The sequence below is a fragment of the Manis pentadactyla genome, chromosome 8, assembly GCF_030020395.1.
Source record: "Manis pentadactyla isolate mManPen7 chromosome 8, mManPen7.hap1, whole genome shotgun sequence".
Classification (NCBI taxonomy): domain Eukaryota; kingdom Metazoa; phylum Chordata; class Mammalia; order Pholidota; family Manidae; genus Manis; species Manis pentadactyla.
Window position 1 is genome coordinate 127,842,411 of NC_080026.1, and position 24,814 is coordinate 127,867,224.

General features: G+C 51.0%; 2 protein-coding genes across 3 annotated transcripts; one reads left to right on the forward strand and one right to left on the reverse strand.

Moving 5' to 3' along the window:
• Positions 1-7,173: 7,173 nt before the first annotated feature.
• On the reverse strand, positions 7,174-16,683 carry LOC130684486 (uncharacterized). The gene is made up of 3 exons (XM_057505394.1): positions 16,679-16,683; positions 15,894-16,417; positions 7,174-7,871 (listed from the first exon to the last, which is right to left on the reverse strand). The coding sequence occupies exons 1-3, from the start codon at positions 16,681-16,683 to the stop codon at positions 7,774-7,776; spliced, it is 627 nt and encodes a 208-aa protein (XP_057361377.1). The 3' UTR covers positions 7,174-7,773.
• On the forward strand, positions 15,912-23,204 carry EMX2 (empty spiracles homeobox 2). Of its 2 annotated transcripts, XM_036898948.2 has the most exons (3): positions 16,332-17,435; positions 19,346-19,530; positions 21,722-23,204. In XM_036898948.2, exons 1-3 carry the CDS (start codon positions 17,027-17,029, stop codon positions 21,887-21,889), a joined length of 762 nt encoding a protein of 253 aa, XP_036754843.1. In that variant the 5' UTR covers positions 16,332-17,026; the 3' UTR covers positions 21,890-23,204. The 2 variants fall into 2 exon arrangements, with proteins under 2 accessions (XP_036754844.1, XP_036754843.1); XM_036898949.2 differs by lacking the exon at positions 19,346-19,530 and having other exon boundaries at positions 15,912-17,435; positions 21,722-21,825.
• The last annotated feature ends 1,610 nt before the right edge of the window (positions 23,205-24,814 follow it).

Below are 24,814 nucleotides of genomic sequence, written 5' to 3' on the forward strand. Positions count from 1 at the left end.
ATTTATTTTACAATTGGAAGTGTGTTTAATATATATATATATATATATATATATATATATATATATATATATATATATTTTGTGAGGGCATCTCTCATATTTATTGATCAAATAGTTGTTAACCACAATAAATTTCTGTATAGGGGGGTCAATACTCAATGCACAATCATTAATCCACCCCAAGCCTAATTTTCGTCAGTCTCCAATCTTCTGATGCATAACGAACAAATTCTTACATGGAGTACAAATTCTTACATAGTGAATAAGTTACATGGTGAACAGTGCAAGGGCAGTCATCACAGAAGCTTTCGGTTTTGTTCATGCATTATGAACTATACACAGTCAGTTCAAATATGAATATTCATTTGATTTTTAAACTTGATTTATATGTGGATACCACATTTCTCTATTATTATTATTTTTAATAAAATGCTGAAGTGGTAGGTACAGCTTGTATTTTAAAATGCTTTTTATTTACTTTTCTATTCATTACCTCCTTTGATCTCCAGAATCATCTGAAGTAAGAATCATCATGATTATTATTCCCATTTTACAGAAGAAACAACTGAGGCTCAGGAGGGTGAACCATTGACCTGATCACACAGCAAAGAGCTATGAGAGAGAATGAGAGGTTGGGGCAGCTTTGGGTTTAATTCTCTGCATCTGCAACACTGCCTCTTGTCTTCTGGGAAAACACCTACCCAGCCTCAGCCCATGGAAGCAAGTTGCCCTTGCTCCAGATTGGCCTTGACCAAGGGCATTGTGGAGTTTTCTGCACAGTCTTGGACTTGCCCAAAGTCACAGAGAGAGACAACGGAAGATACTTGGGCAGGATGCATGAGCTGGTTTTCAGAGACCAGCCAAAGCTAAGGTCAGCTCACCGGGCTTTGGAACCAGGAGGACCATGTTGTGAGCCTCCCATTGCATATCAGAAGCCCCACACTGGCTCCGCCAAACCTCCATCACTGCTGAGAGAGGCACGATGCTCTCATCATGAAGTCATATCTATAGCAGAGGTCCTTGAGGCTACTCAACGGTGAAATAACCACATGTGCTTCAGAACTGGGGGATCAAGGATTTCTATCCAACATGCCATGATGCTCTTGAAAAAGGTTTCATTATAAATTGCAGGTAGGGTGGGGAGAGACAAGATTTTTGAGCCAGGACACTATTTTTTAATTCCACCTTTATGTTTTGGCATCATCTCATAGACATATTAAAATAACATTAAAGGAGATTAAAAGAGGAACAATTGTTATCCATAATCATACTCCTATAATGCAGTTGAATCCACATGCATGTGTCTCACTGTTTAATTACACAAGCCATCCATGAATACACACATTGTCAGAAATGAAACAATTAAGAAGTATAAATGCCCCCTCAGTAAAAGTGCCCCATCCACACCATTGCCCCACTGGTTCCCCCACTTTTCCCCTGAAGCAACACAGTTGTCAGTTGTGTATCTTTTCAGAATGTTTCTATGAGAGCTTACATTTAAGTATATACATGTAACTATATGTTAGCATGTGAACAAAATACACAAACAGATAGTGTTTGTTTTAAACATGGATGGGATCATATCATGTATTGTTCTGGAACTTGATTTCCCCCCATGACAGATCTTGGAGAGCTTCCCACAATACTACATATACATGGCTACTTCTATCTTTTTAATAGTGACAGTTTTCTGTAGTATGGACATATCATGACTTTTTTTTTACTAGTCCCCCACCAAGGGACACTTTCATTATTTCCAATTTTTCAATATTTCCAACAGTGACTACATACAGCCTTTCAGCCCTAAGCTTTCTGCCTCTCTTACTGATGAGTCTTTTTATTCATGTTAGCAAACTGTCCTGCTGAGAACTGTTGGCTCCACGAGAGCAGAGATTTTGTCTGTTTCCTTCACTGCCATGTCCCCACTGCCCAGACAATGCCTGCTCAGCAAAGTGCATGATAAATATTTGTTGAGTGAAAAATTGACCAGTAAGGGGAAGGCATAACTGAAAACCATTTTAACCACTTTTCTAAAGCCTGTATCTTAGAAAAGCATTTTTACTTCCTTATCACATTCTGTCCTCAGAACAGCTGTGTGAGGTCAGTAGATCTTGCATTACCATTACCCTGACTTAGTGATGAGGACAGCATCAGGAAGAAAAAAACATAGGAGGTGTTATATCTGGTCACATAAAATAATAGTTATCTTTCCCCAACTAATTCTTGAAGACAAGGACATGATTTATTAAGTCTTTCAACCCTGTTAATTGCAGGTCATTGGCAAAGCTGCTTATAAATGGTAAATGCACAATACTGGTTGAATGAATAAATGATCCCCAAATACTTTAAGTATATGATTTCAAGTGGTCCCATACTTCTGAGGGCACAGGGCCTCCAAACCCACTCTGCTTTCCAGACAGCAACCAGGCTATCCAGGGCCCGCTTCACCATCTGGTGGCTGCTGTGCGGAGTGGCCTTTTCTTTCTTCCCTCACTACTAGGTCAAATCTACTTCTGACAAACTTGCTCCTAGTTTACATGTCTTCTCAATGTTCTGTCCTATTCTCTTTGGAATTACAAATCTTGCCTACCTCTACTCCCTTTAAATAATTTGAGGGTCAAAATCAAGCAGTCACCCCCAGTTGTGACTGAGAAGACCACTGTAATGCTCTGATGGAAGTGGAAAGGGAAGACATAACTTTGAAATAGAATCAGATCTAGGGCCAATGTCCTTCCGAGTGCCCCATGGCCCCTTAGTCTCTCTACAGGTCTTCATCTACTCCCTTATCCCATCGACTCTCCATCAACTCTCCCTGCTTCACAGTGTGTTTTCCTCTTGCCAACTAGCACTCACTTGCCTTTTTCTCTTTTGTTCAATTAGAACATACTCCATCATAACACCTGTAAGGTTTATTACTGTACTGATTGATTTACAAAACATCCTCCTCCACTGGACAGCGAGCAGCTTGAGAGAAGGTATCATGAGAGTTTTCATTTTTGAAACCCAAATGCCAGCAAGCGCCTGGCAGAGAGCAGGTACGTTTTTGAAAGAGGAAGCAAAATGGATATTGCTTTCCTCCTGTTTTTTGTTTTTCATGGCACACAAACACTATAACTCCATATATTTATATTCCTACCAAGCCTAAAATTCTGTATCTTATGAGTAGGCATTTGATAGATGTTGGAGAGGAGAAACTCGGAACCTTGACCACAGTTTATAACATTATTTCCATGAGGGACAACATTCTGAGTCCCAGACAGTGATTAAGAAAGAAACTTTTGGAACATAGTATGTTTGAAAGTGAAGGCTTTTGATCTTCCTGACTCAAGTACAGATTCTTGTTGGTCTCTAAGGGACCCCCCCCTCCATCAGGATATACAGGGCCTCCTTATAAACTTGGAGGAGACACAGGATCAAAGAAGAGTCTGATAGATGGTGGCCCCCAGCAAGACCTGAAGATCGCATTACCGTTTTAAAGGTCCAGCCTTCTTGGGTTTACTGGGAGAGGCTGGTATATGGGGGAGGCAAGCCTGTTATCCCCCTTTAAAACTCCCCTCACTACCAGGTATTGGGTGTGGCTTGTCTAAGCTCAACATTTCATGCATTTTAGCCCAGTACTTCCCTCTTCTCTGCTGTCTACTTGGATCTTTTGCTATATTTGCCCAAGATTCTTTCCTTTCTTGAGGAATAAAATGTACAGCAAAACATACAGGTCTTAAGTTCAATGAGCTTTGACTTAAGTTCAATGAGCTTTGACAACTGTGTACATCTGTTACCTTTGCCCCCATCAAGGTAAGAGTATTTCTAGCACTTCAGGAAGTTCCCTTGAGTCCTTTCCAGTCAACCTTTTCCCAGAAGCAACCACTGTTCTTTCTGAATTCTACCTCCAGTTACAAACTCCATATAAACAGAATGACGTAGCCTATTTCTTTCCTTTATTTACTAAACAACAATAACAAAAATGTGTAGACATAATCTAATTTCTTTTCCATGATATTAAAAGTTAACATCCCCAAATATTTGACAGTAGTGGTCTCTGCCTAAGGGAGTGGTAAGTGGTAGTTTCTTCTTCACACATTCTGGTCTAGTATAAAAAAATACACACAACTTCATAATGATGAAGAAAAATAAAGATTTTTTTATGGGATTAGGAGGACATAGCTCTTGTGGAGAGGTGAATAAGAGAGGTTCAGAGTAAGTATGGGATGAAATCCTGGCTGTCTGGAGGCTGGGAACAGCCTTCCCTGTCAAGGTTCTTGATGATGGCAGGGGACTTGGTGCACCACCTCGAGCCATTTTCTGTCTGGATTCTTGGTTATCCCTTTGGATAAAGAACCACTTGACAAAAGGATTCCTCTTACCTCAAACTCTTCCTCTTGGTTCTTATCAAATAGAAAACATTGTCTCAAGCAAGGGTTAAAAATTCTATTAAAATTATGAAACTCACACATGTATATACTTTAAACCATTGAATACACATTTAAGTTTTAGTGGTGCACATAAGGTAAAAGGTTATAGAGCAAAACATGTAATTGTCAATAAAATCTACACACTTAATCTCTGACTATCATTTGCACACTGAAAAGGGGCAACTCCTTGTTCTGTTTCCTTGATGACCCGGCCACACAGATGGGTGCTACATGGAGAAAGAATGAGCATAAGAGAGGCATAAATGAAGAGAAAGTTTTGAATCCAAAATAATATTTGCAGGACCACTTAAAACAAAGAGAAAACAACCTAGCAATCCCACAACAGAATGCAAGGCCTAACTCTGATGGTTAAATGGTCCCATATGTGGTGTCTGCAGAGCCGGGAGGCTTGGAATGGGCCAGCCCGGACTAGTGCCAGGGCTCTGCACAAACTGGCTAGGCCGAGAATGAGTTGTTCAACCTCCCGGAGCCCGTTTCTGCCTCTCTAGTTGGGGCAATGACGGCAGTGTCCTTCTCACTGCGTTGGTGGGAGAGACAGTTGAAGTAAGATATGAGCGAGCTCTCTGTAAACCATACCTGCTTCCTGTGGGCCAACTGTTGGTTGTCTCTTCTGAACCTGGAAAAAATATTCTGGAGAGAATGTGGGATCCAGGTTCTGTAACCTATGGTCCTTGGCTTTTTGGAGGATTCAGAACAAAGTGTTAGCTCTCTCTTCAGCCTGTAATCTCAACATCCTCACTGGGGATAAGGAGGGCATTTTGATAGGGAATCAGACATAGGGGAGAAAAAAAGTTGTTGGAGTCAGACAGACCTGGGTTGGAAGCCAGAGACTCTCATTTACTAGTTGTGTGTGTGTGTGTGTGTGTGTGTGTGTGTGTGTGTGTGTGTGTGTGTGTGTGTGACCTTGGGTAAACTACTTAACATTTCAGAGCTTCAAATAGACTTTGAACACTTCAGTGGATTGCTGGAGGACTGGCTGAGAGAGGTCCTTGTGATAGGTGCTTAGCACAGTACCTGTAGAGGCACCATCAGTGATAGAAATGGACTGTCTCTCCTGCTAGATGCCCTGAAAGCAAATGAGGACAAGCAAATGCTTGTTCCCAGCACACCTGAGCAGCGGTTCCTTAAACCAGGATCATGGGGGCTCAGAGCAAGGGGCAGAAGTATGGAACTCTGATGCTTCCACAATTAGAAAAAGTTTTCCAGCACACTGGGCATGGGCAAGATGGATCACCTGGAGGGAGAAAATACTGCAGACGGGCCAGATGTGCCAAAGCCCACCTGGGGGAGATCCACATTCACACGGTTGGCCCTGTGATCCACTCTTCATCTGGAAGGCTTGGCATCCTGTGCGTGTTCAGACGCCTCCCCACCCAGCCACGTTGGGAGACTGCAGCCACTGGGGAGGCTGAGTTGTTTTATTTTTAGTAACATGAAGACTTTCTCCCACTTCCAGTCCCTAGCGCATCCTACATACCCCTTAGCCCTGTCAGGGACAGAGCAGGAAGGCCACAGCCTGCCTGTTTGACATTCGTCAAAACCTTTCCCCAGAGCTGGGGACTGGAGCCTATCAGAGGTGGGGCCGGGCTTTTGCTGAACTCCGGGTTTTGCCGGAAGTGGGAAGCCCAAGTCTCTTGGTCAGGTTTTAGCCAAGTTTCATTGTTTTGTTCAGCAAGACCTTCACCAGTTAGCCATTCCGGGAGGGGTTGCTTTTAAGAAATACACAGCCCACCGCACCTTGGTAGTCTCTGCCCCTCTTCCCCCTTCCATCCGCCTTTCTTGCCTTCCATCCCCAATTTCTCCTCCCTGCCTCCAGGCCTCCGAAGTAGGCCCTCCCCCCATTTCCTGTTTATCCCGCTGTAAAGTTAGGGCGTTCTGATTTATGAAGCTTTAGTAGCCATACTTGACTCTCATTGTCTCCCTCACCCCATTTTTCCCTCCATAAAATGGATCCCTTGTGTGGTTCTTGCCCTTTAAAGAGGGCAATAACGTGCGGCCAAGTGAGATGCCGACTCTCTTTTCCTTGGGCCCACTTGGCCCCGGTCTTCCTGAGAGAGCTCTCGACTACCTGCTTATTTTCGCTTTTAATCAGTATTAGAAGCGGCCAGTGGTTGCGAGCACCTGCTCTGCAGGCGCTCCGAGCCACGGACAGCTGTCCCTTGCGCGAGCTGGGCAGGGCGGCGGCGAGCTCGGTAGGGACCCGAGTGAGCCGCAGCCAGGCTGCGCGTCCGCGCCCGGGAGAGGCCCGAGCCGGCAGCCCCGCGTCTGGAGCCCAGAACCCTGGGGAAGGGCCTCCGCTGCTCGCCAGGACGCCTCACTGAGCATATGCTGCACTCCCCAAATTCATTTTTAATTCATGACATCAGTTTAGGGATCATCGGAGCCTCTGAGCAGCCTCTTTCAAAACGAAAACCACCACGACAGGGCAAGCGCGGAGAGGAGGCGGCCGCCGGGTCCAGAACGTTGTCTGCTCTGTCTCCAGGGAACGGGCACTTGGAACACCACTTTCCAGAGGGGACCTGCCATCCCTCACCGCAGTTACCTACGCCCCGCCTCTCCCTGGCGCTGAAATTGGACCCTGGGATATTTGTTACAAAGACATAGCTGGTGTCAAAGTGGTTTCGACTAGTACTTTATAACGTCACGTTGAACGATCGAACATGTACTTGCACGGAAGCTAAGGACTCCCCAAATACTTTTACACACACATATGCAATAATTATATGGGTTTTTACTTACATACCCACAGCTGTATACAACAGAAAATACATCACGCATGTATTGTATGCGTTAGTATGCGTTAACAATCTAATAAATATAAGAAGTAGATGTTAAATATATGTTAAACAGTTCATAATATGATGAAACCACATAATACATATTACAAGCTAAATAATATATAATACGAACCGACCATATATATGCTATATTATAGATCACATTTATTACGTAGAACGTCATCTTCTGACATATCCATGGGTCTGGAGCTCGGTATCACCCAAGCACCAGCTCAGTACAGGGAGCCTGAGGAGGGGAGGCACACAACGTTTCTTTGAATGCTGGTGTCACCACCACCAGTGCTTGCACCAACCCAGTTCCCCAAATGCCCACGTGTCTTTGGATGGATGTAAAGATTCCAAATGACCAGCTCCCTTTTGGAGTAATGGAGTTAGCAGATGATCTCTTATAGAGGTCAGACTCCAATGAGCTTGGCGGGGGAGACACACATTTCGTAAATACACTGGAGGGCATTCTTCTCCACGTTCACGGCAAGCCCTAAGGATTTGGCACTTGGTCCAGAAAGCGTAAGTCTAAGTGTTCTGTCTCAGACACAGAAGACAACTTAAAGTGTCATTTTCCAACGTAGGCATTTAGAGGCAATTTGGAAATTGAAACGAATCTTCATATGCAAGACTTGAACGTTCCAGAGGCCCTTTAAAGCTGCGGTTAGAAAGGCAGTTAAGAAACCCGCGGATGGGATGCAAGGAGAGATTCAAAGCAGAGCAAAACACAGTAGAAATTTGATATTAACCGCGTACTCGAAAGTAATGCAGCTTAATGATAATTGCTGCGTGTGTTTACTCTTCTCGTGCAGAGCAACCAGGAGAAGCGCTTTGACAGAGGAGTTACCCTAAAGAGTAAACGGGGAAAATTTCTCAGAGGCCAACTCCGGCTTGCTGGCAAGCTAAAACCGCGTATATGGGAATTAGTTTTTCTCTAGAGTTACCTAGAAGCGGGGCCTCAAAATAAATTGGATGACGGGGATGTGTGTTAAACGGGGGCAGTCTCGGTGGTAACGCGCAGTGTCCCTTCTCAGCTGCCCCCGGAACCCGAGACCCCTCGCGACCCCCGTTCCCGGATCAAAGGACCAGGACCAGGCTCGGAGAGCTCCTGCCTGCCGGCCGTCTGGGACCCTGCGGCGCGCCGCCGCACAGAGCTGCTTTTATTTGCAGTCTCTTCAACGCTCCATTTCTGGTTCTCTTACCTCCGAGCGTCCTGCCGCGGAGTGTTAGACAAGCCCTTACGTTTGTGGGCTCTCACCTCAGAGTCAATATTGTCTCGGATGGGCACAATAGACTGGAATGAAAAGCTAATATTGAACCAACGAGGTCCCTGCTCGCGCCGCTGCGGTGCCACCCTTTGTTGCGCAGCCTGGGCAAGCCACGGGCGGCCCCGCTAAGCGGAGGGCAGCTGCGGCTGGCCCCTCCGGGTACTGGCCAGGGTAGGCGGAGGATACAAGGCACCCAGCGCTGAAGCCTCCTGCAGGCCCCTGAAGGTCCCCCCTGGTTCCACTCTCAGCCTTTCCTCCAGCCGCCAGGAACTGGGCGCTTAGCCCAGGGCTCGCGGGGCCTCAGAAGGATATGGGGCGCCCGGCGTATCCCAGAGCCCAGACGCCGCCGAGGGGACGCAAAAAGGCGTGCGTGGCCTGTGTGTCCAACCTCCTGGGGAGCCAGCGAATGTGAGGGTGTCAGGGGAGGCGAGCAGTTGCGGGGCCGAACTAGAAGGCTCTTTCCGTTAGCCCTACGGCCGCCTGGCCGCTGCAGCCCCGGATAAATTAAAGGCCGCCAGGGCCAGGCTATGGAAGGGGGGGGGGTCTCCCCAGGAGAAGGAGAGGTCAGACTCTCTGTGGGCCCCATTGGAAACTCCCAGCCCCTGTCCACTCCTCTGTCCACTGGCTGGTTCCACCCAGGCTGGGCAGAGTTTGGGAGGGAGAAGCCCCTGGAAAAGGGGCTTTCGGGCCGCCTCGATGGCTGCGAGGGTGCTGGGGCTGCACCTCGGTCTTCTGTCTGCCGGTGCAGGTGCCGCTCTCTGAGCACCCCCGGAGGTTTCGGGCAGCTTTGAGTCGCCTACAAGAACGACGAGAGGGAGCAAAGCGCACGGAGTCTCGGCGGCAGCTCCGAGCGCGCGGGCCACTCAGCACCACCGCAATGGCTCTTCCGCTCATTGGCCACAGTGAGGCCGCCGAGAGCTCTCTCCCGTTCTAAATCCGGGGCTTGAGTTGCAGAAGACCCGGCAAGAAGAAAGCACGAGTGGGGAGAAGCCTGAGGCCAGGAAAAGTGGCCTGGAGGACAATGGTGAGCAAGTGGGTTCCAGGCAAACACTGGAATTACACTACGTGGAGCCTGCTGGGTGAGCCTGGCAGCACGTGAAGGTTCGTGCGCCCAGGTTCGCCTGCGAGGGCTTTTCGCTGCCTTTTCTCATTGGCTTGTATACCAGTGTCTGGCGACAATGAGTCGGGGTGGAGGTGGAGACGTGTCACGGCCCCTCTTGTAGTCACCACCGCATGCACAGTCAGGAGGTGAGAATACTTTGGGTAACCACTCTGAGCCTCAGTTTTCTCACCTGGAAAATGGGTATTATAGCTCCTTGCACACAAGATCTTGAGGTTCACTGGCATTATAACTATGAGCAAACAGGCTTTTAAACGCTAAAACTCTACACAGGTAAGAAGAATCGTTCTGTCTTCCCCCCATACTCCCCAGGTTCCAAGAAGGGCTACAGCGTCCAAGAGAGAAAGCTTCCAGTTTCTTTCTTTTGGCAAATGACCATAATCATCTTTGTCAGCCCTAGCCCAGTTCGCAGAGTCCAGAAAATGGGGAGGTAATGACAGAAGAGACAAGTCCCTGAGAGAGAGTCTGGTGGGAGGTCAGAGTTTTAGAAACTCTCCCTAGGTTGGAAGGTGGATTGCTAACAGGCCAAGAACTCCTTAAAGGATTGGACCCCAAGTTACAAGGGCAGCTGCAGGTGGTGAAAGCAGAGTCTCAATCGAAGAGATGCTGGAGAAGGAAGCAGAGGAATCAGGTGTGCCCCCCACCTCCCATTATGGTCCTGTGTCCAGCCATCTTGTTCAACCTCAGGGAATATCTGGCAACGGTCATTGTCTTTGTGGAACAATGGAGCCGCAGCATTGGGGACAGTTGGAAGGGAGTGTGACAATATGGGTGGGGAAGTTCAGGGAGACGTAATGTCTCCACCCCTCTTCCTGCACTTGCCCGAATAATAGCGCCCATGTTCCTTTATCCTGTGTCCCTGTCTGTGTCTGTCAGTAGGTCCATCACTTATCCTAACATAACATTAGATTTTCATTTGCAGGCAGTTGAAGGAGAAAGAAACCAGGACCCCATTTGATTCTGTTCCCTTGCTTTCAATAGTAAATCAGGGCAGACTGTGTGTTGCGGGGCTGACGAGTTTCAACCTGATGAAAGAGAAAACTTGACGGTCAGGTCCGGCGTGTGGCTCCACGTCTCAGTGCGGAGTTTCTGGCTCTGGAATGTTGGATCTCGTAATGCCTGGATCTCAAGAAACCCAAGAGATCACAGGCTCCTGCTATCGACCAGAGGACAGCGCCTGTTTTCAGCAGCCGCCATTGACAGCAGAGGCTGGTACCAGGGTCCCAGTCTGCTTCCAAAGGGCTTGCCCTCTCAAATGGACTCTGAACGGTTATGTGGAGGATGCCGCACGGGTTTCCAGTGAACCCCGCACGGATTCCACAGCCTCACCCCCACCAGAGGAGCTAGGCTGCTCGGGACAGATGGCGTCCTTGCGCTCAAGAAGGAAAGGGCGGGTCACCCGGGCCCGCCGCGGCAGCCCAATCCTGCTGGCGATCAGTCAGTACCTCCGCAGTAACCACGACCCCTGTCTCTGGGAGTCCCTGGCCGGCCGCGAGGGGGCGCGAAGCGGGGATAACCTCACCCCGCGACCCCAGCTCTTCCGACTCCACTCCAGGAGCCCGCGCTAGCCATCATGGGCCCCTTCTCTGAGCCTCTGTAGTCGGGCCACAGGATTTGGGACCTCAGGCTTGGAGTTACGAGAGCATCTGAGCCGTAGCTGGCCACAGCTCTGGCATCGGTGATCATGACGCCTCGTCCTTCTTAGAGCAGAACCGTTCCGCGCTTTCTTTTACCGTTCGGAAGGGGGTCCGACTTCTAGGGGAGCTGGATTTCTAGCATGGATGGTGAACTCTGAAGCGGAAAGCTGGAGCTGGTGGAGGCAAAAGGGACGCATTTCAAGAAATCCTTTCTCCCCTGCAGCTAGTGAGCCACCTTAGACCTCCTCTCCTGGACAGACTGAGGTTGTGGCTAGAGCTTGGCAGTGGGGCGCAAGTCGAGGCACGGGGCTCAGGTGCTAGGCGAGTATCCTGCCAGCGCCCAGCCTTTGCCACTAGGCGCCGCTGCACGCACGCGGATCCCAGACCCCAGCCGCCTCGCGGGCCCAGAGCGCGGCCTCCAGGGAAGACGCCAGAAAGGGATTTACCATAATAAAAATTTTTAAGTGTTTTAAAGGTATTGGTTCTTTTTGTTTTCCTACTGCTGCTCTACGTGTTGGGAGAGGCCGGGTGACTGGGAATCACAATGGACTGGAGAAACTCTTAAGCCGGCCCCGAGGTCTCTCTAACCCCGAGCACGTTTAGTTTTCCTCGGGCCCGGGAAACGGTTCGCCCTTCGCTGTTGCGGCGCTTCCCGCGCTGCCTGGACGGCGTGCAGTGTGGGTTCACCGTACCAGTTCACAGGTAGTCGCCATGGCTTGGATGTGGCCGAGTGGGTTGGGTGGGCTGGGCTGTACCAGGCCACCGCCTAACAATAATATTTGATGAACGGTAATTATGCCAAGTATTAGCTCACATACTCCTCCTAACAACTGTTGTTATATTGATATTTCCTTTTCACGGATCGGAAAATCAAGGTTCACGAAGATAGTCACACAAGTAGTGATAATGACCCCAGTCAGCACCTGGGCACCTACTTTGAGTTGTGGGAGACTAGGCACCGCCCCCCTCGCCCCCCTCCCGTAGTGCACTGGCCTAGGAGGAGCTGGGGGAGGGCACAGCTCTGCTGTTTGCTCCTCTGAAGGTAGGGGGCGTGGCGACCAACAGAGCAGATGGTCACGCGACAGCCCCAGAAATCTATCCCCTTTGATACCTCTCACTAGCCAGGAATCCAGGCCTTTCTCATCCCAACACCCCTCTAGGAAAGTCCCCGACCTTTTGAGGAGCATGGGGGAATCTCCAGGCTGGAGTGTGGGACCTGCTTATGTTTGTACAACTCTATTAATAGTCTTGAAGTCCAGCAACAAGCCCTGGAGGTGGGCAGGTAATAATAACAGCAATATCAAGGGCAGCGGCTAACTTTTATTACAGCTCATGACATGCTGGACACTTTGCTTGGCTTATCTTGTTGGATGACCCCCAAGGGCCAAGATAACTATTATTTATCTCCATTTCACAGAAGAGATAACTGAGGCACAGAGAGGTTAGGAAATTTGTCCAAGGTCACCCAGGCCTGACTCGATTTGGGGAGGGCGGTTATTAAGGTATAACTTACGTAAAGTAAAAATCACCCTCTTACTGTACAGTTCTTTGAGTTTTGAAAAATGCATACAAGGAAGTAGAAGGTGCTATCATTCCTCAAAGCAGACCTCGATCCTACCCTCAACTGCCTCCCAGGCAGCATTGGATGTACGTTTACAGATGAGAAAATGGAGTTCAGGAGAGGTTGTGGTGTTTGCCCAAGATCGCTCCGTGATAGATGCGAGATTCAAACCTTCATCATGTCTGCTAGCAGCTACCTACAGAGTGTAGATTCCTGAATCTACACAGCCCAACCCACTGCGGCTTGGCAGGTGGGGAAAGGGAGCCCCTTGCTCTAAGATGGAGACTCAAAAATCCCCCCACCTCCCACTGCACGCTCCCACACTTAACCAAACACCCACCGTTGAAGGGCAGCTAGGGAACAAAGGCTGGATTCTGCAAGGCAGAAGCCACGAGTAAAGTGAGTGGCAGCCACCGGGTCCCAGGAGAGTGGGCTAGAGGCGGTTTAGGGTCTGAGACCTGGCCAGAGTGCCCAGAGTTCTGGCGCACCTCCACTCACCAGCCTGATTAATGAATTACTCTCCTAGTTAATTCCCCCGCACGTTGGGGCTGGGCAGCGCGAACCTTCCAGAGCTCCTCAGGCCTGGGCGCATGAATTAGCATAGATTACCCAGCTTCCAGGGCTCTGTGCATCTCCGGACTCTGACAACCCACTTCTCTCCCTGCTGGGGGCCTGGGCAAGGCTAGGGACCCACCACACAAGGGGCAGAGGAACTGGCATGCCGTGCTCCTGCCACCCTTGCCCACCTGCGGACAACTAGCGCCCCTGGGACAAACCTGGCCATCTCAAGGCAGTCTGCAAGAGGCAGGTGACCTGCTAAGGATGATGCATTACTGGAGACCAAGCTTGGAGCACACTAGACCCCTCTGCCCCTGCCAAATGTCCCTGCCTCTGGCAGGAGGCTGAGGGGTCTGAGTTTCAAACTATTACTGACTTCCTTGGGACACTCTCTGGACAGGTCTTGGCCCAAGTGGGGAAAGGGCCTAGGGGGTACCAATACCTTAGCACTCTGCCTGAGACTTTTAAAAAAGGCAAACACCCTCACCTCACCTCCCAGACACTGACCAGATTCCCTTTGACCTCAAGGTCATCTATTCTCATAACCCCCAGCCATACTAACATATATTAACTAATACTAACAGTGCAATAAATGGTCATTTCCTGCTCTGCAGGGAAGGCAAGACCTGTAGTGCCCCCAGTTTTCCACCTCCAGCCTAAGGGGAATTTGGAGAACATGGCCAGAGGGCGAGCCTGGCCCACCAGCTCTCCCGGAGAGCCTTCCACAGAGAAGGAAGCCCTTTCCCTCTGGCTCCAGGATCTGGAATCTATAGCCTACTTAAATGGAGTGTTTCTTTCCAGCTTTAGAACTGGAAGGCTGACTCTCTATCTCCACTCCAGGCTTCTTGATTGGCACAGCCAAGAGACCTGCACATTTCCCAGTGGCTTTAGGCTCCCTGGAGGCCTGTGCAAGGTGAGATTTGTGTTCCTACAGCCTAATTGAAGGGGGGATGTCTGAGCTGGATATAATATTTGGGGGGTCATAGTTCAGGCCCCAGGGAGATGCATCTTCAAATTACCCCACCTCAAGAGTGTGAATCAAAAACCCTGTATCCTTGAGCCTGGTAAAAAGGTTGTGGGTGCCTCAAAGCCAAGACCAGGACAACCTGCTAAGGATGAATACCCAGCCACAACCACTGCCCAGAGCTGTTGTCAGAGGTCTGCAACCTGAGGGAGGAGCAGGTGTTACCAGCATTAGGGCAAAACTGAGTCCATATCTGTCTTGTATGTGAATGTGTGTATGTGTGGTATTCTGAGAAGGTTGGTGGGGGCGGCACAGATGATCTCTGTTGGCTTCTCACTAAGATCAGGTGCCCAGACAACCCCAGAAAACAATCCTAACTTCTCTCTTGCTTGGACAGTTTTCCAAAAGGGTTTTTTGGACACTCCTTCCCCCCAAATAAGCTATTCCTGGAATAAATAAGTTGAGAAATTGACAGGAAAGTAAATATATAGCAGATGAAACCAGAGAGGGTCAGAGGAGACCCCCAGAGCAGAGAGAAGGTAACTGGGGAGCATGTCCTAAGATTCAGGACCCTTCACTGGTGAATCTGGTGGCACTGCAGCTAGAGAAGGCACAGGACTTTGCTCTTCTCCCTCCTCCCAATCGACTTTTCCTGGTCTCACGGCAACCTAGTCATCAAACATAGGCATTTCTCTGTCCTTAAGAGAAACGGCATGGGCCTCCAAGTAATAGATTTAAAAGACGCCAGATTTTTTTTTTATCATTAATTGTAAACGTGCAAAATACCTGCTGGTACTTCACTTTAGAAGAATGTAATTGGCAAAAAGAGAGAAAAAAAAAGAGGAAAAAAGAGGCGGCTGATGAATAGATAATAGATCTTTAACCACCAATAAACAGAGAGCAGCGCCAGCAGCCTGGGGGATGTGATCATAATTATGCTGCTGCGTGAGCCAATGGGGACGATGGAACTCGGCCCTAAAATCATCCCAAAACCGAAGGCGAACTCGAAAATGCGGACACGGCCTGGAACCGGAAAGGAGATCTGCCGTCCCTAGTTGCAAGCCCTTCTAGGCAACCCGCCCCTGGGACTACAGACGGTAGAATATTAATAGAAATAATAATAATAACAACAACAACAGAAATGATAATAACAATGACAACACTAACAAAATAATAACGACAACGTAACGATAATAGTAGCACTACATTTAGCCTCTCCTCTCACCGGACTGACGGTCCCAGATACTACAGAAGGAATTGTTTTAGGGGAAGGTGAGCACCGTCCCAGAGAGAAAAAGCGGTAGCCTGTGGGGCTGGTTGAAGCCCACAGCCCGGCACGGTCCTCAACTCCCATTTCAGTTTGCAAACGAACGAGCCCGGGTCAAGGATCGCGAACGCAGCGACCTGGGCCCTCGAGGCGACGCGCGGTTGGAGGATCGCGTCCTCCTCACCCGCCCCACCCCTCGGCCCAGGCTCCCTCCTCACCTAGAAAACATCCCGGAATTTTGCTGGGGGTGGGAACTGGTGTAACCGAACGGCTTCCTCACGCAGAACCAACCCCTGCCCTCTTACCCTCGCGATGCTCCCGGGGCCATCCCAGATCCCCGTATGCGAGGGAGTCACCAAGGCAGAACGCTAGGCAAGAGGAATCTGGGTGTCGGTGTCTCGGTCCTACCAGCTCGGGCTCAGCAGGCTCGGGATCCGGGGGCCGCAGAGGAGGCAGCGCTGGCCGGGCCGGGGACTCTGCAGGGATCGGGGTGCCCCGGAGGGTATGGTAGTGGTAGAGGAGGAGGCGGTAGCTGAGGGGGGAGTAGGTGGGGAAAGAGGTGGAGGAAGAGGAGGAGGAGGAGGAGGAGAAGCCGAAGGAAGAGGAGGAGGCGAAAGCGGAGAAGGAGAAGCCGCCGTGGGCGCCGCGGGAGCGAGTGAGCGGGGAGTGCGCGGCGACGGCGCGGAGAGGCCGGCAGCCCGGCAGGCGCAGGAGGCACAGCCGAGGCAGCGGCGCCGACTCCGTTCCATTCTCGGCCCGGATCCAGGCCTCCGGGTTCCCAGGCGCTCGCCTCCCTCTGACGCACTTTAAAGAGTCTCCCCCCTTCCACCTCAGGGCGAGTAATAGCGACCAATCATCAAGCCATTTACCAGGCTTCGGAGGAAGCTGTTTATGTGATCCCCGCACTAATTAGGCTCATGAACTAACAAATCGTTTGCACAACTTGTGAAGAAGCGAACACTTCCATGGATTGTCCTTGGACTTAGGGCGCCCTGCCCGCTTTTTGCAGAGGAGAGAAAACTTTTTTTTTTTTTTGCGTCCTCCCCCGAGAAACTATCCCCCCTCCCTGCCTCTAACTCCGATTCCCCACGCCATCTCGCCAAAAAAAAAAAAAAAAAAAAAAGAAAGAAAGAAAAAGAAAAAAAAAATTACCCCAATCCACGCCTGCAAATTCTTCTGGAAGGATTTTTTTCCCCCCTCTCTCCAGGTTGGGCGCGTTTGGTGCAAGATTCTCGGGATCTTCGGCGTTGCTCTCCCTCCCCTCCCCCTCCTTCCCTTTTTCCTTTCCTTTTCTTTCTTTCTTCCTTTCTTCCCCCCACCCCCACCCCAGACAAGTCCCCAATTCTCGTCGGTCCTCGCCGCGGGCAGCGGGCGGCGGAGGCAGCGCGCCGCGGTCGCCGGGAGCCGGGAGCCCCGGGCGCCCGCTCCTCGGCGCAGCATGTTCCAGCCGGCGCCCAAGCGCTGCTTCACCATCGAGTCGCTGGTGGCCAAGGACAGTCCCCTGCCCGCCTCGCGCTCTGAGGACCCCATCCGTCCCGCGGCGCTCAGCTATGCCAACTCCAGCCCCATAAACCCGTTTCTCAACGGCTTCCACTCGGCCGCCGCGGCCGCCGCCGCCGGCAGGGGCGTCTACTCCAACCCGGACTTGGTGTTCGCCGAGGCGGTCTCGCACCCGCCCAACCCCGCCGTGCCAGTGCACCCAGTGCCGCCGCCGCACGCCCTGGCCGCCCACCCCCTGCCTTCCTCGCATTCGCCACACCCCCTCTTCGCCTCTCAGCAGCGGGACCCGTCCACCTTCTATCCCTGGCTCATCCACCGCTACCGATATCTGGGCCACCGCTTCCAAGGTACGTGCCACGTCGCGGGGCTGCAGCGCGCCTCACCCCGCACTGTCCTCGGCCTGCTCGCGGTGTGCGGTTGGCAAGGCCCGGGCGGAGGTTCCAGCCGCTCGCCGGGTCGCGCGCCGCGTTCCCAAACTGGGCGGCTAGGAGCCGGGCCCGCTGTTGGTCCCCAGTCTCCGCAGAGCGGCCGGGTTGGGGGCTGGCCAGCGGCCGCTTGACCCCATAAGGAGGGGCTCAGAGTCTCCGAGTGCTCTCTGGTCGAGACAAGCCGGGGCAGCCTGCTCGGACTGCCGGCCGCCAAGGAGTCCCGGAGCCCGCGGGGTTCCCGGGCTCTCCGTCCTCGGTGATATCTTCGCTCCAGGCTCCGGGGGGCGCGGGCAGGCCCCGACCGCCAGGTTCGCCTTCCAAGGCGTTCGACCCGGTTCGCCACATACTCCGCTTCCCTTCAGCCTAGACCCGCGACTTCTTGGTCTCCAACCCTCTTAGCGCGACGAGGGGACCCTCGCGCCCCTAGAGCAAAGTCCAGGGGTTTGGGTTTTTTTTTCTGCCTTTTTTGGAGACCCAGGGAACGGCGGGAACCGGCGCGGGTAGAAGCCTCCCGTACTCCGCACTCTCGCCGAGACCCGCTCCACTGGGAGCCGAGCGGCCTCGGCGGGAAGGCAGGGTCAGTCTGATTTTTGTTTTTGTTTTTGTTTTCCTTTAAAAGAAATGAACTGGGTCCGGAGAAGTGTTCGTGTGTTTTCCTTCTTGGTATTTTTATTTGTTGTTTTTCTGATCTCTGAGTGGGGGTGGAAGGAAACTTAAAACTTCAGAAAAAGGGGCGAGTAATTAGTTTAGCGATCGGAGCGGGGAAAACACCTACCTCCCGTGGCAGTCGATCAATACTCAGCGGCTTGTCCATTCATTAACCCTTTGCGTTCCTGCCAGAGGCGAGAATCTGGTGGATGCCACCCCCACCCCCATTATTAAAACAAAATAAAACAAAAACAACCTTTCACCCTTATTCCCTGACTGGACTTGCCTCCATTCTGGCCTGAATTGTCGCTTTATTTTTCTATGTTTGGGTTTTTGGTGAAATTGATTTCACATCCTTATGAGTGAACCTGAAACTCTTTGGCTTTGCTCGCAAAGTTTAAGACTCCCTTTCCTCATTCTCGGCTAGCTCCGCTCTCGGTCCCCACCCCAGCCCAGAGTGGCCCAGATCTTCTGGGGCCGCGGACAGTCCTAAAGGGTGTCCGCAGCTCAGTAGCTCAGTTACCACCTGGGTTTCGATCCCTTCGCTAGAGCCTCCAAGTTCTCTGGAGCCGGGCAGCGGGGGATCCGGGACCTCGGGAGGCCACGGCGGCAGAAACACGGCGCACACGCCGGCGGTATTTCCATCCCGGCGGGGCTGCTACAACACACCGGCCTGTGCACTTACCCAAAGGGGAAAGATTTAATAATTTAAAAATAAGTCCCCGAGAAAACTCTGGATAGCGGCCTCTTCACTCCGGGATTAAAGTTCCCCGACAGATTAGAAAAAAGTCATTTCTCTGGTCGTGGGCGCCAATTCCCTGGCCTGGCTCTGCTTGGCCCCTCCTCTGCCCCGGGTGCCCGGCGCGGAGGTGGCGAGGCCCTTGGCGCCAGGGAGGCTGCTAAACCCGCCGAGGTCAGGAGCCTGGGACTCGCTCCGCGAGGGCAACTGCTGGGTGGGTGCCCACAGGTACAGCCCCGGCGGGTCGGGCCGGGCAGCTGGGCCGGTGTCCTCTTTGAGCGTCTCCGGAGGGCTTCAGGCACCCCACCCCCACCCCCAGCAGAGACGCACGGACTACGCGAAGGCCCTGAGCGCCGTGCCCTTCTAGCCCGGCTCAGGAGAAGCGCGCGGCCCCGGTCAGGATGCTTCCCTTCTAACGGGACGTCTGCTATGTCCTCCGCAGGGAACGACACAAGCCCCGAGAGCTTCCTTTTGCACAACGCGCTGGCCAGAAAGCCGAAGCGGATCCGAACCGCCTTCTCCCCGTCCCAGCTTCTGAGGCTGGAACACGCTTTCGAGAAGAACCACTACGTGGTGGGCGCTGAGAGGAAGCAGCTGGCGCACAGCCTCAGTCTCACGGAAACTCAGGTGAGCGGGGCGCAGGCGCGGCGAACCCTTCCCAAATCTCTGAACTCAAGCAGCTGGCACACAAATGCGGAGCTCAGAGAGGGCCTTCAGCAACGAGCCCGTGCGCTGGTTCCACGCCCGGGCTCAGGATGTATGTTCCAAGGTGCCGGGCTTCCTTGGGCTCCAGCAAGTGACTGCAAGAGCCAACCCACCCCAGGATCTGGGGGCCCGGCAAGGTCGCTCCTTCTGTCAGGGTGGGCAAGACTTGTAGCTCCTGGCTAAGACACTGCAGCAATTTTGGTCAGACTTTCAGTGAGAGGAAGTGGATGCCGGCTGGGGTCTAGGAACAGGGATAGTGCAGAAGGGTGTCGGAGGTATATGGGGCTCCGGGCTGGAGAGCGCTAAGAATGGTTAAAGGCGAGCTCTGTGCGACTTGCAGATCCAACGCTCACACCGACGGCTCCAGTTAACTTCCCCTGAGGGGATCGGAGAGTCAGACGGCAGAGGCCAGTCATCTTGGGTGCATCCCTAAGTCGCAAAACAGAGCTGGGACGCTGCGGAGAGGGGCTGCCTGGGGACAGAGCCTTCCTGTGCATCCGTGTTTGAAGGGGGGCACGGCTCTGGCCAGCCTGGGTCACGGAGGAGGCTTAGGGCTACAGTAGGCGCTACTGTACAAGGAGCCGCAGGGCGGGGTCAAAGTTCCCTGCAAACAGTAACGTTTTCGGGCAGATTAAGTTGTAACACTTTTTCAGGGAGGCGAAAAGAGGTCGAGGCTTTTGTTTTAAACCGTCCCGCCACCCCCGGAGAAAACCACGGAGGGCCTCGCGGGTTGGTGCGGGGCCCGGCGCAAGGCGCTGGTCCGTCTGATTTCTCCTGGATAGCCGTGGCGGAGGTGGTCTTTGTCCGCCTCGCTGCCCACGCTGCCTGGAGTCTTTGTGTGCGTGTCAAGCCCCGAGCGCACCGACGCGCGCCTTGGGCGAGCGCCGGGGAGAAATGAACCGTCCTCCCCCTCAATTAGCAAACTCAAAGCAAATTAAACTCAGCCTTGTTCCAGCTCAGCTTTTTCACGGGGCACGTTGGGGGACTGGGGCATTCGGAGAGAGCAAGCCGGGATCTGGGCCGGCCCTCTCAAAGGAGGGAGTGGAGCGGACTTCAGGGGCCCTGGGTGCTGCTGCCAGGATGGAACAGGCCCTGGGGCTTGGGACGTGCAGTCATCACCTTTTCTCCTCACCGCACCTCGCTGCTGGGAAGCTGGGACAGGGTTACTATCTAGTCTGGTCGCAAATGGGACTCACCACCCAGCTTCCCCAGGGGACGATGGGGATTGCAGTGGAGTCCCACCTCATTGCTCCCCAGATCTCTAGCAGAAGCTTTGGGGCGGCCAGGCTGCCAGCCCTGCCCTTCCAGAAAGTGATGTGACCCGAGCTTGGCTCTGGCTTGTCCTTAGGAGGGAGGAGAGAGCTCTCCCTCTCTTCTCTCTCAGTTTTTCTGTTACTTCCCCTTTGTCCCAAGATCTTTCAGAAGCTTTCGCTTTTGAGCCTCTTCTCCTAGCTGGAAAGATACAGCTGGGTTGGTCCCCAGACTTCTCTACCCCACAGTAACCCTGGCTTCCTTCAGCACCTCCTCACCACCACCCACTCCTGCTCACCTGCAAGAGACCTGGGCAAGAGTGAGGAAGCTCAGGCAAATCCTGACTGCATACTCTGGGCCCAGACCTTGCAGAGGAGGCGCTGTATTTAGGCAATAATGCAGAAACTGGTGGAAAATAGAAAGTATATAGGGCCCTGCAGGAAGCTGCAGCAGCCTGGAATTAGATCTCTCCTGCACTGGCTAGGTAGAGGGAGTTAGGGACACATCTCTTTATTCTTCCTTTTATTTTTATAGGAGTTTCCCATGCTTTGCAAGGATTTGCTCTCAATGGGATTGGGTGTCCCGTGCAGGTGAGACAAGAAGGGGCGCTGTGCATTCAGGGCCTCCTGGCCTGGGGAAAGCCCCAGGGAGGGCACAGAAGTGCAGGGAGCCAGGCTGCCCACCGACCAGCACTAGCAGCTCTACTGCCTGAAGGGAGGCCATGGGGAGGCTGGCCCTTAGGTCATGCAGCTGGGGAGCTGGACTTTTGAAGTCTTAGACCCGGGGTTTGAGCGCAGTGAAGAAGGAAGAGGTAGGAGGGCGCTGTGGAGGAACTAACGCGCCCATCTGCCTCTCCCCGCAGGTAAAAGTATGGTTTCAGAACCGAAGGACGAAGTTCAAAAGACAGAAGCTGGAGGAAGAAGGCTCAGATTCGCAACAAAAGAAAAAAGGGACGCACCATATTAACCGGTGGAGAATTGCCACCAAGCAGGCGAGTCCCGAGGAAATAGATGTGACCTCAGACGATTAAAAACACAAACCAATCCCCACAGAAATGGACAACCCGGAGCAAACAGACAGGGAGAGGAGGGGAAGAAGAAAAAAAACCCTACAAAACAAAAACAAACCGCACACACGCATTCACCAAGAAGGGGCGAGGGAGTCAGAGAGAGCAGCGGCACCGCGCAGACTTTGGGCAACTAGGGCGCAGGGTCCTGATCCGAGGCTGCACGGACGTGGCAGAGGACGGAGTCTCCCTGATCAAAATGCAACCCTTGTCTAAAGAGGCAGCTGAGTGAGTGAGTGAGGCAGAGAGAGAGGGAGAAAGAGAAAGGGAGAGAGAGATCCAAATGTGGCAAAGCGGAAGGCATTCTGACAAGAAAGCTGTCGGGCAAACGCAGAACTGGCTAGACAAGATGATTGGCAGGTATTCCGTTTATCGCAGTCCAATTAAAGAAAATAATGATAAAAGAAAAAAAACAACCAGGCACAGGACTTTTTATTTTGCACTTCGCAGAGTATTTTCTCCCCCAATTAAAAAAATAATTAGTAATAATAACAATCGAAATTCCATATCCAGCCCCATTCCACACCTGTTCAGAAACTTGAATTGCATGTAGCAGTTGTTGGGTGAATGGTGTCTAAAGACAGAAAATGAATTGTGATTTTCTTTTCCTTTTAATGACAGGTTCTGTGTACCTTTTATTTTGATTTTTTTTTGAGAAATGTGCAGTCTGTAAACACTTTTTGATACCTTCTGACGTCAAAGTAATTGTGAAAGCTAAATGAGGTAGGCTCAGCGATAGTGGTCCTACAAAGAAACAGGGAGCAGGATGGGGGCTGGGGGGTGGCAGGGGAGGGCACCCACAGAGGAGTCAGGACTTATGCTGGGAAAAAAAAAAACCTTAATTGATTATCATTCTTGGATATTCCCTTTCCTAACACCCTGAGGCTTAAAACCACAAAGCAAACTCCTTTAGTGGTTGAGTTATTGGCCAAATTCAACCATTCATTGTAAAGTCCATTCCAAACTTTAAATCTATCCATTGCAAAAACTGAAGGACTGTAGTTAGCGGGGATGATGTTAAGTGTGGCCAAGCACATGGCAGCAGGTTTTCAAGCACTGAGTTTCAATTCCAAGATCATAGACTTACTAAAGAGAGTGACAAATGCTTCCTTAATGTCTTCTATACCAGAATGTAAATATTTTTGTGTTTTGTGTTAATTTGTTAGAATTCTAACACACTATATACTTCCAAGAAGTATGTCAATGTCAATATTTTGTCAATAAAGATTTATCAATATGCCCTCAGAGTAGTCGTTTGGGGAAATTGTAGTCATTTTTTTTTTTAAAAAAACAAAACTACCTCTATAATTTAAGTGTGGTCCTTCTCTAACCAGGCTCAAGAAATCCAGTCTCCCCACCCACAAAAGGGCCATACTGATGGATTCTTGGGCATTTTAAAGAGAGATGAGGGTGGAAAAGGGAGAGGATTAGGAAAACTTAAGTACCTCAGAAAAGGGATGGGAGAAAAATTTTCCAATCAGACCTTTGCCCATTACAAGTCCTACTGAGGGAGTTTAGTTTGAATTTCAGGTTAAAAATGCTTATTTCTCTGAACATCTAGTGTTTTTTAAAAAAATCTGGACATAGAGTTATGCATTGAGGAATATTCCCCTAAGGATAGGGGAAAACAGCAGAATCAAAATCCTGGGACTTTTAAGCTGTGTTTCTGACTTCAAATCCCAAAGTAGGTCTCTCTTTCTCTCTCCCTCGCCTCCTTCCTTCCTTTCCTACCTTCCTTCTTCCCTCCTCTCTCTCTGGCCCCGGTCAGCCCAAGGTGATGAAGTAAGCCTAAGGGCCTCAACAGCCTTATAAGGCAAGCATTCTGAGAAACCTTCAAGTCTTAATTTCAACATTAAAGAAAAAAGTTGTAACCAGTCTTGGAGGAAACTTAGCTTTTTTCCTCCCTCCTTCCCCCTTCTGGGGGTACGAGGTTGTTTTTGCATGCTTCATTTGCTTCTTATCCTGATAGGCTGCATTAATCAGTTTTATTTCCATTGATAGAGAAACCTCGTCTGTTCTGTTCGAGCTACAAAGCGTCCTGCGAGCTTTTGTGAAAGTGCAAATCAGTTTAAGCAATTATCATACCAGGAATATGAAGGGGAAAGAGGAGGCCTTGCCCAGTGGTCTCCTTTAATCTCTTAATCCATGGATCCAGGGGGGCTGCCTGGACATAATTTAGGACAATCTCCCCACCCTTTACACTGTGATAAGGCCAAGTTACAATGCAGGGCAAAAATACAAGCTTTGTTAACATCCTGCCTTGAAAAGTTAAGATTAGACATTCCGTGCACGTGTGGGGACTATAGGGCACTGTGGAAATTTTTCTTTTTTTCCCCCTCCCCTCCTCTCTTTAAAACTAGAATTCATTCTTGGTCTCTCCCTTTTTCCCTTTATCTCTTTCTGTCTCTCCTTTCTTCTCCATCTCTGGTCTCTGTTTCAGAAGAACCCTGGCTACTCAGGGCGCATTTTCTTGCAGACTCCTCTAGGAAGGTGAGTGTGTCGCAGGGGGAATGGGAGACACTCTGTGGCAGCAGGATGTAGGGGGCTAGAGGGGCCAAATTGGGAGACCCAGGCTTGCCTGCTGCGGGGACGGGTGCTGTCCTGAGTTTCTTGGAAACTCAAGTGGGGTTCCAGCCGCTTGGGTGTGCGTCCTCTGTCATGATGGCTGCCCCAAGTCTCTTCAGTCTTTGCGACAGACCTTTCTCTTAAACGAGTTAGCTTGTTTTCTACCCACTTCCCCAAACACAGAATGCCTTCAACACAGAACAGAGACTTGTTAAAATTTGTATTGGCCTTCCCAGAAAAAAAAAAAATCCCATCTTGATAAAAGGCTTATTTCTTCAGGAATCATATACCTTTTTTTAAGTACAAGGAAAGGGGGAGGGTGAT